At 38.5% G+C, this 16,791-nt stretch overlaps 1 protein-coding gene across 8 annotated transcripts in view; it reads right to left on the bottom strand.

Moving 5' to 3' along the window:
* The window catches only part of ANO3 (anoctamin 3), a 304,803-nt gene that overhangs the window by 222,678 nt on the left and 65,334 nt on the right, over positions 1 to 16,791 (bottom strand). The window contains exon 1 of one of the 8 annotated variants that reach the window (XM_026121739.2): positions 11,745 to 11,859. The exons of the other annotated variants lie outside the window; for them this stretch is intronic. Within the exon in view, the coding sequence (XP_025977524.1) occupies positions 11,745 to 11,790 (46 nt within the window). The 5' untranslated portion in view covers positions 11,791 to 11,859. Of the gene's footprint in view, positions 1 to 11,744; positions 11,860 to 16,791 lie in introns of those variants that run through there. 8 annotated transcript variants of the gene reach the window in all.

Below are 16,791 nucleotides of genomic sequence, written 5' to 3'. Positions count from 1 at the left end.
ACATACAGGCTCTTACAGACCTCAATTTCAAAACACTTTGTGTATTCTCCATAATCCTCCTCTTTATCCCAAAAAACAATCTGTATGAATATTTAGGATACCACACGTAAGTTCACTAAGGTTTCACAGCACTGCAAGGGACAGTGCTACTGACTCCTTGTGAAAAGTGCTCAGGTAATAGTAATGAGAAGTAGTACAACTCTTTTCAAACAAATTACATTTTGCTTTTAAAAACAAAGCAATTACCAGTACATTTCAGCTTGAGAGAAAGCTGACTCTTTTGCACCAAGATTAAAACAAACAAACAGCTAATTCCAGTGTTACAAAACAGATGAACAAAACTCTAATAGCTCTAACTAAGATGCGCTAATGGCAACTTGCTGATGAGAATGAGCTACCATAATAACTAGCATTTCTGAATTCATCATGTACTTTGATGTGTAAGGACACCAATAAATATTTAAGAACCACAGCTGATACCTGAGCTGGCTCAGAAATGCAAGCACCTTGTCCAACTTGGCGCAGCACCCCTTTGGGATTCAGCAGTTTGCTGAGAAGCAGCAAGCATCACAAACCAGGGTGCAGGACTGTGCCGGGGCAGCCACCGAGTTTTCTCTGAGGGACACTGCACAGCACTATGCAGAAGAAGTGGCTGGGTTAGATCGAGCTCAGGTAACTCCACGTGCCATTTCACTGAACAGTATAATATATTTGATGTCCTAATAAAACAACAACACAGCTATTTCACCAGGAATTGAAGTGCTTCTCTTATTGATGTTCATACAGACGGCACAATCACATATTTGGTTATTGCTGTTAAAGTGCATTACAGTGTCTTACTTCTTTCAGGTGCTTTCTCAGTATGATTCCACAGCAATTTTCTTCTGCATTAATGTCATTGCTCCTCACTTGGTAAATCTCAGTATCTCAAAACCCCTGTTTCCTCCCCTCTCCAGAACTTGAGATATTTTTTCCCTAAGTTCTGATTAAATTAAAAATTCATTTTTCAAACTACAGAAAAAAATAAAGAACTTGAATATGACCTAAAAAATTTACTTTAAGTACTGCCTAATTATTTACTTATATTACCATATTGCATTTTATGTTTTTAGTATAAAAATTACTCGGAAAAGCAGTATATGCTGACAATGAAAGGCAGACCAATGTAAAAGCTATATTAATGAATTAAAATCCCCAACTAATTTACAATAACCGCTTTAAGTATAACTCAGGCTTCATTTAAAAAAGGAAATATATTATTAGTCTAAAAATATTTATGAATAACTAAAATATTACTGGATTCTCAGGTTAAAAATTAGTTGATGGTTATAAGACATCAGCAACATTTTGCTGAACATTTATATACTTTATATAAAATACTAAAAATTATTTTATTTCTTTTCTAGCTTAATTCCTATTTGTGAGCTTCCATCTTAATCCTTCTACTTTACACTACTTGCATTCCTCTCCAATGACCAGAAATAACACAGCAGCTCTGCAAAGGTCTCCCAGACACAAACATATCAATGCGCTGCTCCCTACGTTGATTAACTAAGCACTGGACACTATCACTACCTGCTGCAAAGTATTACTGAATACAAGTCAATCTCATGTTTATTTCTATCACTGCTACAATATAAAATAAGAGAAAGTTGAAGTTCCTTTCCTGCAATACAAAATAAGGGAAAGTTGGGATTGGTTCCTAACAGCACATCATACTTATTTCAGAGTAATATCCTAAATCATAGTTCCTGAAAGCATCAGCCGTGGAAAAAACTCCTATAGTCCACAGGATGAAGACCAGGGAACTTCTCTTTACACGAGGAGAAAATTTGAAGCATCATTCTTATCTCTTTAACCTGTTCTTATCTTTATTGTTTTGATAGGTGATAATATATTACTTTTCAATTCCTCTTCATCTAATATTCAAATGTGATAATGAGTTACAGGATACATTATTTCTTATTTATATTTAAATCCCATAAGCAAATCAAACCAAATTCTCAGGTATATCTGCTGAAATATCACTGCTCTCAACACAAGTATGTTGGGTTTCTGTGCAGACTATATCCATACAATTTTTTATGTGTTTTCAAGGATGCTCAAGACAGTTACCAAATCAATCACCATGAAACACCCTTAGAGTCCAGCTAAGTTGCAACTTGCATAACAGTAATTAGAAGTGTTTTCTTATGATAGCCTGTTTTTCACTTAGTTTTTCCATTTCATTTACATGCTGGATTTCTAAAACAGCAACTTCAAAGTAGTGCATTTCTGAAAATTGTGAATTATTAATAGCAACATGGTTAAGCTCCTGTGCATTATTCATTTATTCCTGTGGACTATTTGTGGTACTGAAAATACTCTTCTTCCTTTTTTACTGAATCCCATATGCCAAGGTACTTCACAATAGCCAGATAAATGCATTAGAGGTTGCCAGACAGACAACAGCACCTATTCATAATACTGTAGTATAAGCACGCGGCAAAGCAAAGTATTTTAACTGAAAAATCCTTGCTTTTGCATATTAACAAAAGCTTTTTTATTTATTACAGTTGCTAATACAGTAAAATAACACTGTATTTTTGTTTTAATATTTTTTCCACTGATTCGCAAGGAAAGATGTTATGGGCTGACAAATCTGGTAGTCCATTAGAGCCACTTAACCTACTTGCTGGCTAGTCCAGATGTCCACTAGCAATCACACACCAACATGTACACCCTCACTTTCCTTGCCTTTGATTCTTCCCCTAAACATCCTATAATGAGTCCCATGCAATCCCAAAATGTTCTTCCCCTGCATCTTCATGTGCATGCAGATGAGCTTTTTATCACATAACCTAACAAAAATGCGTGCCTCTCCACTCAACTTCAACCTATTTGGCCAGTATGCTCACATACACAGAGCTTTAAGCTACCTAATGTTCCTGGTGTTGTAAGCACACTGTTACAGAACTCAGCACAAGGTAACTAAATAAAGGTTACTCTACTAGGTCATAACAGCTTTGTATCTTCTGTGGCTTGCAGTTCCTTCAGTGATATATTCATGCTATTCACAAATGATACAGTTAACTTCCAATACCTAGTGCTGTTTACAGGGTATATAATGCCTCGAGGTCAGTGTGGGTTAGGCAGCCAAGTAGTTTTATAAACCCTGATGGAATGCTTGTCTACATCTTTGAAGAAACCTTTAAAAAATCTGAATCTGAATGATCCAAAACCCTCTAGGTGTTACAGTATTCAGTGGAACCTCACCTAAATAGCTTTGAAATGACAGACAGAAAGAAGAGTCTTCTGCAGTTTCTCTGCATGCATATGATCAGCCTTCAGAGATGCACAAGTGTTTACTGAATATTTAATATGAATTAAAATTCAATTTTATATATGTGGATTGATCTCATATCTGTCTTTAAATACAACAGCAAAATGGAGGGTTTCTGCAGAACACACAAATTTAGGCCCTCAAGCCTCTCCACTTGCACTATTTAGACTCCAGCAATACATTTTACCACACACTTCAATTTTAAAAATAGTGCCAACAAAAAACCCACACGTTTTATGTGAGATTAAACAGTAGTACATAGGTCTTGCCTTTTTCTTTCAGCTGAAAGATCCAGTTCTGTACCCCATGCAACGTATTCAGACATACACAATTTACATTCAGGTAGTATCTGTTTATCTCCCTGAAGTGTTTGGCTCTATGTACATCCATATTTGTTATTTTTCACATACTTCCTCTATCACCTTTTCAGAAATCTGAAAACACTTACTTGTCCCCTTTCTTTTAGCAACTGACTTTCTGAAATCAATACTCATTGCTGAAGCTGCTGCTGATGACATGGCTTTATGTGAAGAGAGCTGTGCTGAGATATTTGCAAATCCCAGGCATACAGCCCTACTTAAATATATATGTTAAGTAGTACTTTTTACACATAGACTTCTCAAAATGCTTGGTCTGCTTTCATTATCTGTATTGTTTTTCTATCTTTTCTGCATCTCTGCATCATTACTCACCTATCTGTATTAGTTTTTAATTATTTTGTGCTTTAAAAAGCCTCTGTATAATCTCTTAATGCATTCATAAATTGTGGAAATTCGTAGGATCTCCTGTTTCTCCTAGCATTCCGCATTCCCCCCCCCCTTTTTTTTTTTGCTATTTTTCTATACTATCAAATTACTTGTAGAACAATCACACAGGAAAAAAAAGCTAACAGACTGCCTCACAATAGCCTGAAGATACAAAAGTAACAGGACTTCATTTTTTTCTAAAAATTTGATTAAGGGTTTCGGAAATTTACTTCATTAGAAATACTGAACTTCCCTATTTGATGAAGTGAAAGGAAAACAGAATACAAATATTCTATACATCAGCCCTTCTTCTGACTTGGCAAGGGACATTATTGAGGAATTTACTAAACAAAAACAAACAAACAAACTGGTAAGGAGTAAAGAGACCTATTGACCAAGAGTAATTCTGCTATATCAGAAAAATAGTAAATAGAATAAGACATTTCAAACATTTTCTAACTCAGAAAGCTTGCCATAATCACAGCAGTTATCTACACCATACATGACTAGTTGCAACTCTTCAGTAACTGTGATGTACTTATAAAACTGTGAACGCAGAGTTGAGAGAACTGCGGTTTCTCTTGTTTGGGTTTTCTTGAGCTACCAGTGCTATCCAGAAATGCAGTAAGAATTACAGCCAAGAAGCAAAAAATCCTACGTGCCTTATTGTTCCACTCTGTCATTAAAGAGAAACCGCCCCCCCCCCTCCCAAATAGTGGCATTCTGTTGTTCAAAAGTGATTTCTGCAGATGCTCTTCAAACTATACATCCTTTCCCTGAATTGCAGAGATGGAGTCTAATTCAGAATGTTTTCATCATTTCTTTTTTCTCAGTAGTTCCTGACTTTAAGTAGGTCAAATAGTTGCATCACAATTGTTATTATTTCCCTGATGTTTGTAGACTGAACATGTCCCAAAAGGACAGCTAAGAGGTCAGCTGCTTCAAAATTACATTTAAAATAGTTAAAGGAATTGCAAATTAAACTGTGACCTCATCAGTTAGACAAATGAATGATTCTGCATTTAAGTGAGGAATGGCTTCACGCTGGCTTCAAGCCTTCACAAGGCTGATGATAACCCAAATGGAGGCAGACTCAGAATTTCACCGAGAGAAAAACGTAACGAATTTCCATCCACAGAGGCTCCAAGATGTTAAGACACATTGCTGTACACTTTGGCTTAGTTATGAGCTAAATCCATCTTAAATAAGTAATCTCCATAACATATAAAACTGAACTAATTATAAAACAAGTTTGATAAAGGGAATTTCACGTTTTTATCCTGCATAATCCCATGCATCATACTTTCTGAAAACTTCATCCAGTGTCCACTCAAGACAACACAGACAGCCTCATCAGCTTAGACGAGCCCCAGTAGAAAAGCAGAGATCTTCATGTTGCTCAGCAAACACAAGGATTTATCACACTTAGCTTCCGCTATCATAGTATCTTTGATATACAAGTGGCTATATTTTTTCCACTTTTCAGTGAAAAATCATTACTTTTTCAGTTGTTACATAGCTGGCTATATTGCTTGGTAGGCAGGGTTCTTGGTACTGTTAGTTAAGATGACTTTTTACTTTCTCTTGGTTGTTGAAGTTGTAATCTTCACTTAATCACAAAACATACTGGCTGCTGCTAACTTTGTTGCAAAAATTTGTATCAAATCAGGTATTCTGAACCATGAAAAATATTTAACAGAGCTTACACTGGCAGATTTTTTCATTTATCTTCCACATTTAACAGATTTCAAAAACGATGAAAAAACACAGTACACTAATCCAAATACGAAGGCAGAACTGGAACTTGTAATTTTACAGTGGTACTCGATGAAGTATAAACCTGATGGTGAAATGAGAGTTCTGAAGAAAGTCAGTGTTTCGAGAGATGGAGGGGCATGTCCTAACAGCTCATTACCTAGCAAGCTTAGGAAAGCTTAGGAATAGGTACAAGGTTTTTCCACAGATGATACTATCTCAAGCTATACTTAAATCAAAACATCGCAAGTTAATGCCATGACATCTTACCACTACATTGTTGTCTGTAGCCAGATAGTAGAGTTATATGACAAAAGTTACGTGACAAAACTTCAAATTTCTTCAGGTTTCTAATTTTAAATATTTGTTCAGTGAAGAAAAACACAAACACAATATTTAACTGCTACCTCTACAACACTCACAGACAAGCATGTGTAAAGTAGTTAAATAGTTCATACTCATTTAATGATTATTTTAAATTAAGTATTATATATATTTTATTGAAGTTACAACCTACAACAGTACAATTTGGAATAAAAAGACATACTATGGCTCTTCCAAGATGTCAGACTGAATATGATAGAGAGCATCTTAAGCTGCGTAGCAGTACCATGCAACAAAAACAGTCACAAATGTACTCAGGTGTAAAAAACTAGGCCTTGCTTTTCAATACACTGAAAAAGCATTATAAGTGGCACTGTTTGAATATGATATTCTAAGGGTGCATATTAATAGCTATGTTACCCTCAGCTTTCAGAGTCAAGATGAGGATAGCTTTGCAATTTTCTGTAAATGTTAGTTTGCTCCTTGGAAAGCGAATGAAAGAACTAGGCCCTCGAAATGCTTTTACTTGTCCTGAAATGAAAACCTGTTCTTTCTGCTCTTGAGAAAAACAGGTAAAAAACAATTTCTCATCAATCTGCATATGATAGAACTGTGAATTCCAATAATTTCAGCAGTCTCTTCTGATCAACTAAGCTTACTTGGTCCACTGGTGCCACTGAAGCATCAAATAGCCTTGGGGATTTCTCTGTGAAAAATCTAAAAGGCTTAATTAGAGCTCCAGGTTTCAGAACACTGCCAACTCTGGAGCAATATATATTATATATAAAAAGTGATCTTTATAAACTCTTACTTAAATTCAGAACTTAACTGTAAACTCACAAGTTATTTTATAAAGAAAGCAGGTCATTAAGATTTTATAATTATAATTAAAAAAACAGCAACAAAACTCTGCAATAGTGATTTTCCCCTAAGCAGCTGAAAGCAGTTTACAAGATGAAGTAACAAGTGCTTCCATGTAGGGAGAATGACTACCCTTTTCAGAGATTCTCAACCCAACCCTCAATCCATCTAAACCACACTACAACTTCAGATGGCTAACCTAATAAATTAAACAAAATATTTGGTAGTGATCAGAAGTTCTGAGTAAGTCAGGTATCTCCATAAAAGATGTAATCCTAGATCTGAAGTCATGCAAACTCAATATAAATCCCTTCAGCAGCTAAATCAGCCCTCTCAGAAAAGACATAATATGTATTAAAGAAGATCCCAACAGCAACAACCACTGCTTCCTTTGAAAAGTTAGGATGAGCTTGTAATAGCCTTAGCTAATTTCTATCCAGTAGCCAATGGTGATAACAGTCACCTATAAATGTGCAACGTAACTTGGGGGCTCAGTCCTAAACTTCAAGGGATGCCTAAGGATGTTCTTTGCATTCAGATAATTTACTGTTCACAAAAGAATTCAGAATTCATGGGTCCAAAGACAGGGAGCAGTAAGCAGGGGCCGGGGCTTCCATCCCTGCCTAATTAAACAGTCCTTATTTAAGGCAGAGAAATAGCCCCCGAAAGCAGTGATAGAAACCCAGGAGTCTGATCACTGCCTCACACCGTACTTCCTTCTCAATCCCAGGCTCTCTCCCTTACTGAATTCCCTTCTGTTCAGTTGCACAACTTCAACAGAAAGAGTGAAACATACCCAGAATTAGGCACTGGATCTTAATCAGCAGTTCAAGTTCCTAAAATTCATACACTGTGGTAAAGCAACTCAGTTTTAAGGCAGAAACTCCACCCCCCCTTCACCCCCCCCAAACAAGCCTGAAGCTCCTTCCTTAGAAAGATTTGATAAAGATATTAAAAAGAGCAATAATAGTCAATAAAAGGACCCAGCAGAGTATGCAAGAAACTGCAATCTATATATTAGGATTAAAGTTATAGATATTTAAAATTTTAAAGATCACTATTGCCCTGACCTGTACCCAAAGCATATTTTTTTCCTTTAGTCAGACCAGAAACATTCAAAAATCACTCACAGTGAATAGTTATCAAGTATCTCATAAACAAAAGCCCCTTCCCAACCTAAGGTCATCTTTCCTTCTGAAGCATATCATTTTTAATAGAGCTTCCTAATAAACCAAGCAATTACTCTGCACAAGTCCTAGATCTGTTCCAGAAAACAGGAAGTCTAGTGTAAGGTCACCATATACTTCTATGTCCTGCATTTAAATAAACTGTGTTCAATTGTGATTTAGATCAGATACCAAATCCTAATGAGCCGTCTTTCCCTGGAATTACTAAACTCCAGATAGTCTATGGAGATAATCTTTGCCCTCATCAGCATTATCTCATTCTTATTTGTCCTTCCTGAATAATTATTCATTTATTACCTAGCAGTTTTAAGCAGAACTTAATAATGTCCAAGGGTAGAGATTTTCCTCTTCTAGAGGATGTCTGTAAAAAAAAAAAAAAAAGAAAGAAAAAAAAAGAAAGATTTCTCTTTTCCTTGTAACATAATTCCTAGGTGGCCATAGGTTGAGTCATCTCTGTTACCCTTAAAGAAGAAAGTATAATGGTATAACACAATATATGAAATAATAAAATGCGCATCTTTGCCAACATTACTGAGAAAAGCAATTTCAGAAGAAGCTTTCACGGTTTCTGCCACAACACAGGTTAAAAATAGTGACAAAAGAACTATACAGATGGCTCAACAGATCTAATGCAGTACCGTGCACAGACATGCACATGGGCATCAGTCCACCTTCAGGAGAGACACTGTTCTTTTTGAGAAGCATACCTGCAGACATGTGAGGTACAACAAAAAGTGTAGGGAATTCTTTTTTCAAACCTCTCAATGTCTTGTAACGCTATTTTGTGTTATAACGCAGCTTTTGAAAACTGAGGGTTTCATTCTGCATATACAATCTGAACAAAAAGCAAGACAAAACCACGGTTGCACATTATAATATCAGCCTCCTACTGCAAACACCTCCTCACTCTGTCAAGAAGCAAAAAAGAAAGAAAGAAAGAAAACAACCTTTAACCATAACCAAGCCCCTTAGGACATAAATAAATTTTTCTCTTTTTTTGTCCCTGTTGAGAAATCCTAGATATCAAAGAGGGCAGAGGACTTAGTCCTATACTTTCAAGGCAGCTTTGGTACAGAAACACTGTGCTCAGTGTAGCTATGGAAAATAATGTTCTTCAACCCATTCTGTCTCAGATTTTAACAGTCACCTCTCTTTAGCAAGTTAGTTTGAATACTATGTTGCCTAGCAGTAGGTACACAGGTTAAAATTAAGGTTAAAATTAATTTATATTTGTTGTCATGAAATATTACTTTTGTTAACTGTTTTCCTATATGACCGAGAACACACATAAGAACATCATCCTTTAAATCCCCCCAAAGAAATGAAGCTTGGTCTTAATGCTAGTGAAGCATAGAAGGCACAGCTGTGATGGGCAGTTGGCCATTTCATGAGGATTACCACTGATTCTGTAAAAAAAGGAATTTAGGGCACTGTTTTCTGAGCAGCTAGAAAACATAAACAGTGCATTTAATCAACATATCAGCAACAGTAAGTTAGAAACTACAGTAATGGAAATCATAATTTAAAATAGTAGAATGATATAATATACCAAATTTGGAAAAACTGAAGAAAATAGTATCACATTATCACGTTCTGCTGCTGAGAGATCGATGTCTTTAAACTTCAGAGTAGTAGATTCTCAACTTCTTTTAAACACCTCATGATTAGATGACAAGTACTTGATTTTGATTTATGTTTGCTTACTCTTCACGTAGCCTTTAGCTCAAGACTTCACACTGTCCTCCCCCATCCCAAGGCAACAGACTGCAAAAAACTCTGACCAAACTCATTCAGGAAGATTTAGCATATACCATGAGATGTTTGGGAAAGTGATGGACATCCTAGTCAATGCTGTACATGCTCTGTAGCTGCCTGAGAGCGTCCTCTCTCTTTCAAAGCTTTATGATTGGCCAGCCACCTTCATCGGGGTTTCCTCCAGTATGAGGAGGAAAGAATAAGAATCAGCTTCTCAGTATGTAACTGGTTAAAAACACTCATGGATGTATCATATTATGAAGTTCTACTATTGTCAAAAATATATATGATATTTTAAATCTCACAGTGCAGCTTGGTTTCAAGCAATTAAATAAAATAATACAGTTATGGGCGTTTTTGTTTGGGGTTTTTGTTTATTTATTTTTAAAGAGTATTACAGAATACCTCCCAGAGGGCCTTACCAGGGACTCTAGGGCTAGCCAGTCATTGTTGTAATATAAAAAATAGTATTTATCCTTAGTTTTTCATAAAAAACCTATGACTCCAAGTCACTCGATGCTTTTATAAACACATTTCTTACATTTGAAGAAGACAGACAAAACTACTGTACAATTCAATTAACTTTGAACAGGACTGAACTAGGCATTTTACAATTTGTAACAGCACTGCTCAATACTGCACATAAGATAGGCATCAGATGCAATGTCTCTATAGCAAGGAATTAAATCCGTTGTGGGATTACCAGAATAGGGTAAGTGCTTTGAATTATTTAGTTTTCACTAACCATTCAAACAGCAGAACCTGAATGAGGCAAAATCCAATAAGTGAATCCATAATTTATGCATGAAGTACACCATATTAAAATCATAGTTCATGACATACTGAACTCTTAAAAAAAAAAAAAAACAACAACAACAAAAAAAAACAAGTTTGTTGCCCATTAAAGGAAACAGCACAAAGGGATACCGGTAAGAAAAGAAATGAGGATTTCATCTTATCAGTTAATGTAAAATTAAACAAAAAAAAGCTGTAATAAAAACAGGAGTTTGAGGATGGGGGGGGGGGGGAAATCAAAGTGCCTTGAGAAAATTACCTTTTCTTCCTATCATAAACACAATAAAGGTTTTACAGCGATTGTAACCACTGCTGAAAATTTACGTTCGTATTTGTTGGCCAGTAAACCTTCTGTTTCTTTATTTGCAAACAAAGACTGAACTGCCTACTTCTACTGAAAGAAGTATTTTCAATTTTAACACTGGAGCCCCAGAAATAAACAGGGCTATTCCTCTTCCCCAGGATGCACATTCAGGTAACAGCACGCTTTGAAGACTATCAGAACAAGGGGGAAACCGAAAAAATGGCAGCAGCAAACTCCAGGGAGTCAAAACACCTGTCAACGCCGCGCGCACGGCAGCGAGACAGGCAACCCGCACCACCACCGGAAAAAACGGGGGGACGTCGTTTCACACGGAGAGAAACTTTCCCCTAACGCAGAGGCCGGCGGGACCGGGGCGGGTTCGCGGGGACGTCGAGCTCAGCTGCGGCGAGGGCGCCGCTGGCACGCGGGACTTCAACGCCCGTAACGGTCACGGATTCAAACCGCAGCCGCCGGCACCCGCACCCCGCCCGCCGGAGGGCGGCTGCCGCCGCCGAGCACCCCGCCCGCGGCACCGCAGGCTGCGCGTTCACACAAGCAGTCGTGGCTCTCAAAGGACCCAAATCCCTCCACGATGCCACCCAAACGCCGCCGCCCCGCGAAACGCGCGAGCGCCCACACCGCCGCAGCGCCGCGCCGCCCCGCAGCTCCGGGGAGAGGCGACGGCCCGCGCTGACCTTTCTGCTGCCGGAAGGACTGGATGGAGCCCGAGTGGTGAACCATGGTGCCGCGCCGCAGCCCGCCGGCTCCCACCCGCCGGCGGCAGCGGCGGCGGCGGCGGCGGCGGCAGCGGGGGGCGGGAGCCGAGCGGCCCCGCCCCGCGCCCCGCCCTCACCGTTGCCTCGGCAACCGCCGGCCGCGGCCTGCCCCGCCCGCCCCGCCCCACGCGGTGGGGGCGGTTGGTTTTCCCCGAAGGAAGACAAATCCGGTCGCTTTCTCCAGGCCCGACTGTCCCTGCAGCGCGCAAACCGGTCGCTGCAGTGCCTTCCCCTTCGGGCAGGCGGGCTGCGGTACCCCGACACCGCTGAGCTGTCTGGAGGGAAGCGCCTGTCACGGGCTCAGCCTCGCAACCCCCCTAAGAACCCGCAACCGAGCACCCCCCTCTCACTGCTGGTTTTCTGTAAACCTTCTCTCCTTCAGGGGAAGCGGGTTTTAATGGTGGGTTTGAGGAATGATAAGTACAAATTGCACCTCCTGTACAAATTAATACAGTGCCTTTGCGTGTGTACAGTATGAATAAAGTTTGTACTTCAGCCACTTTTTCCTTGTCTTCCAACTTGTGTCACTGGTATTGTTTTCATATATGTTTTAAAACTTATAGTTTTAATCTTATTGGTGATAGTTAATGCAAAGAAGACACTAAAGTGCACATTCAAGGCCTGAATGGCCCATTTTATTTATGCTCTAATGTGACTCTTCCGCACAGTGCACACCAAGAGGATCATTCAAGATAATAAAATATTTAAAACTATGCACTTTAATTTCTTCCCCTGCCTCCCCTGCTCCTGTTATTCCCTCCAAATTCTGCCATGGTGACTAAAATTCAACATACTATCATTCAACGTGCAGTGAATGTTTTGTTTTCATTTTTTCTGCCACAGCAGTCTGTTTTCTAATTCTCCCAAGTTCATGGCCAACCTGATGCTCAGTCAAATATTCCCCCCTGTATCTAGCAGCTTCTAGCAAATCTCTTCTTCTCTATTTAGGGACACACAAATTATTTACTAAGCTGAAGTTAATGAACTCACCTATTGTAACCTGTGCAGTTTATGGCAAATTTGTTTCATTCCTCCAAAGTTCATGGCTCCAGTTGTATGTTAGAAGATGTAACAGAGATTTCCTCTACTGATAGTAAAGCAAATCTTAAACTTTGCCATAGTTGCTTGGGGTTTGCAGTAAGCCATCTACTTAAAAAATTACATGATTGCCACCCCTTACTACAGGCTGGTCTGTACTATAAAGTTGTACTACTTTGGTCTACTATAAAGTTGTGCTACTTTGTCTATACCGGTTCAGTTAAACTATCATGATGGATGCATGTATTTTTTTAGTATAAGGATGTTTTCCCACTATGAGAACATACTAAAGAGCTATATATAAACCAATACATCCACACAAGGGCTCTTAGAGGTAAAAAGTTAAAATAAAAATTGCATTCTTACCAGGGAGCTATTCTCCAACACTTCTTCTGCAGTATACCAGACATCACTGTTACATAACACGCAGCTGACAGATCCAATTGTTATAACTCAGGAAAGAAAAAAAAGAAAAAAGAAATCCTCCTTACCTCCTCAGGATAGCTGACCAAATTTTGTTTCTGTTTGGAACATTTGCAAAAGGTTTGTTGTCAGTTAATTTTAGAAGAGGTGCAGAAGCTATGGTGCTGCGAAGACATTATCCTACTCATTTGTCAGTCTCTGGTGGCTTTCTGCATACTGCACATGATAGATGAGGCATTCCTCTGCACTCCTGCAATCGCAGGCAAACTGCCTCCAGGGCTGCTGGGAACAGCTCTTGCTTGCTAAGAGACAGCCCCGTATCTCTTGTTGCACAGCAGAATACAGCAAGTGGAGACCAGTCAGGCTGGCTCACATTGATCTACAAACGCTGGAAAACCAAGAACAGGCCAAAGGGAGAGGAAGAATCAAGTCTTTCTTGTTAATGGAGAATCTTTACTTTCGAGCTTTAATGAAGACTTTAGAATGGGTAAGTAGGGATTAAAACTGAAATCTCTATCCAACTAAGAGTCTCTAAGGGAAAGGACACAAGTATAAAATGCAGCATAATAGCATGAACTTAGTGGAGGATAATCATATGTAGCCTGCAAACAGCAAATACAGCTCTCCATTGTACCGGTGTACCACTTTGTGAGGTTCCAGGCCCCACCGAACACCCAGTCCTACTTCTCCAAGAGACTTTGGCTGAAACCTCTGATTTGCAGGCAAAGGAGCAAGGTCTGACCCCAGAAGAAGAGCAGCATATATTCTGCTCCCTTCCTTACCAAAGGGTGACAGAAAGAGGCCAGTTACCTGCTCACATATGATAATACCCTACAAAATGGTGAGAAAAAGTGGTGCAGATAAGCAAAATTACTGCCTTAATAGAGGCCATCTCAGGCACCCTCAGAAGAGGGGCTGTCAGCTGTCTGGTACTCTGAGGGCCATCTGTCTGATTTTTGTGCCACCTTCCCATATGGGCAGTTATGGAGCTCATGAGTTCAAACAGATTTATCTGACCCCATTCCTACACAGAACAACAGCGAGAGGAAGTCAGGCTAAGGTAGTGCTCAGAAACCCAGCAGAACCTCAGGACAGAAAAGAGTTATTTTCTACTTGTTTCTTAATAATAAAGCTCTATTTTTAGCAGTAGATCGCACACATGCCTGAGACTGCAAATATGAAAGCTGAGGGTAAGGTCTGCAATGAGAAGAAAATCTCTACAAAGATAGTTTAAATTAAGTCCTTGACACTATCAACTGAATAAGCTTGATAATATTTAAATATGGTATTAATATGAGAAACTGGAACAATAATTACTTGGTAACTAAAGAGAGATCCATCCAATTTTATAGTATTTTTAGAGTGCAGACAACAGAGAAAAACTATGAATTGGTGGCTAAGAAATGTAGGAAATGCATATGTTCTTAAGCCTCACATGCACGAGCTAAGTTAGCTCTTAAGTTTATTACAAACTGAAATAAAAACCTACCCTCACACTCAGTATCTAATGAATACTCTATCTTTAGTTATGTTAAGGCTCACATTATCCCTCAGTGCGACATTTTATAAACCATTTCTAAAATAGAACAAAACTCTGGACTTTGTGAACAGATCAGGATCAAACAGAATTTGACTTAAACCTTGTACCTTTATAGATGACCAGAACCAAAATCATGACTCAACATGCTTTTTCACACAGTCTTTGTCAGGACAGATTAGAAAATAAGAGTTGCTTCTATGGTCTCACTTCATCATTATATGTTTAGCTCTATGCATATCCATGTTTCTTAGGTTCTGTAGAAATTTTACTTGGGAAGAACAGCAGGACTGGGTCCTCAGATCTACTTTCTAATGATCAGGGTGTTATTTAGCTAGGAAAATAGGCTGGGAGAGAGAGATATTTTAAATTAAACTTTGTACTTCCATAATGCTTGTCATGAAGTCATCTGAATTTAAAACTCTTAGTTACCCTGTGATAACTGACATTTACTAATTATTTCCTAAGAAATGTAGCCATCTAAAAAATTAATTATGGCCAGCTGTTAACTATTGCCCAGAAAGTAAACCAAACTTACTCTAAACTTACTCCAAGTTACCCATGAAATTCAACAAGTGCAAAATTCTGCCCTGGGAATAACCCCATACATCAATTCAGGCTGAGCAGCAGCCCTGCTGAGAAAGACCTGAAGGTTATGGTAATCACCACCTTGAATACCAGCCAACTGTACACTCTCATCGGAAATAAAGCAAATGTTAGGAGAAATGTAGCCAGCGGATAAAAGAGTAATTGCCCACCTCTACTTGGCACTGCTGTGGCTGCACCTGCAGTACTATGTCTGGCTTTGCCCCCATACCCTCTCAATTCAAGAAAAGTGTTAAAAAAATGGGGAAGGTCCAGAAAAGGGCTACCAAGGTCCCTACAATACGTAAACTGTGAGAAGAAGTTGAAGGAACTGGGCTTTTTTAATCTGAAAAATAAGCCAAAGAGCTCTAGCAGCCTACAACTACTTGGCAATCAGTTATAAAGATGACAGTACCAAACTCCTTCGTGTTAAATGATGTGATTAATGGCAACAGCCACATACTACGGTGTGTGAGGTTCAGATGGGACATTAAGAAAAACATTTTTATGGCATCAATAATGCACCATCAGAACAGGTTACCCACAGAAGTATGAAATATCTATCCTTGAAAATTCCCAATATTTGGCTTGACCAAGCTGTGTCAAGTTATGATTAGATGACCTCCAAAAGTTATAATAAAAGGTACTAGCTAAAACAAAAAATGCATGGAAGTTGAACTCAGAATAATTAAAATCAGGAGGAATATGCACAATTTTGAATTATTATCAAAACAAACTACAAAGCTGTATAATACTTTTTTATCATTTCTGCAATGAAGGACTTGCATGTACACTTATGCAGCTTATCAGTTATTAACCTTAAAATAGCAAGATGATGTTCTCTTTCAAGGAGAGTAGTAAAGTTTTTTAAAGCTCAGCATTGCAAAATTCATCTTGGTCAATATTTGTCAATTTTCTTTAGCAGAAAGCTAAAATTATTTGCAAATTTCTAATCTTCCTGAAAACAATAGTAATTTTGCCATAGAAACTTACCAGATGAGGACTGGCAATTGGCAAAGCTGTCAGTCACTATGCAGAAGATCTAAAAAGCAAACTAGGACCAAGCTTAAGTGTGTCGTAGATGAATTAAAAAGTAGAGCATTTCTATAAAGATTTTACTTGGTGTTGCTAAGACACTAACCCTTAGAATCTCACTAAATTACATGCATATTTCATTTCTGTAGTATTTTAAGAGACCTCTTCTATCTGACTAGATAGAACTTTCTTATAACCACAAGGTCTCTCTGTGTTTTCTGTCTGATGTAAAGGGTTTGGGCCTTGATTCTGGAGTTCATTTGAATTGCATGCTTGTTTTTAAGCTTGTGCTCTACTGAGTCATGTTTACATATGAAGCATATCCCTGAACAGAGTTACTTTTCCAAT

The sequence above is a fragment of the Dromaius novaehollandiae genome, chromosome 5, assembly GCF_036370855.1.
Source record: "Dromaius novaehollandiae isolate bDroNov1 chromosome 5, bDroNov1.hap1, whole genome shotgun sequence".
Taxonomy (NCBI): domain Eukaryota; kingdom Metazoa; phylum Chordata; class Aves; order Casuariiformes; family Dromaiidae; genus Dromaius; species Dromaius novaehollandiae.
This window is presented reverse-complemented; position numbering and strand designations above follow the sequence as displayed.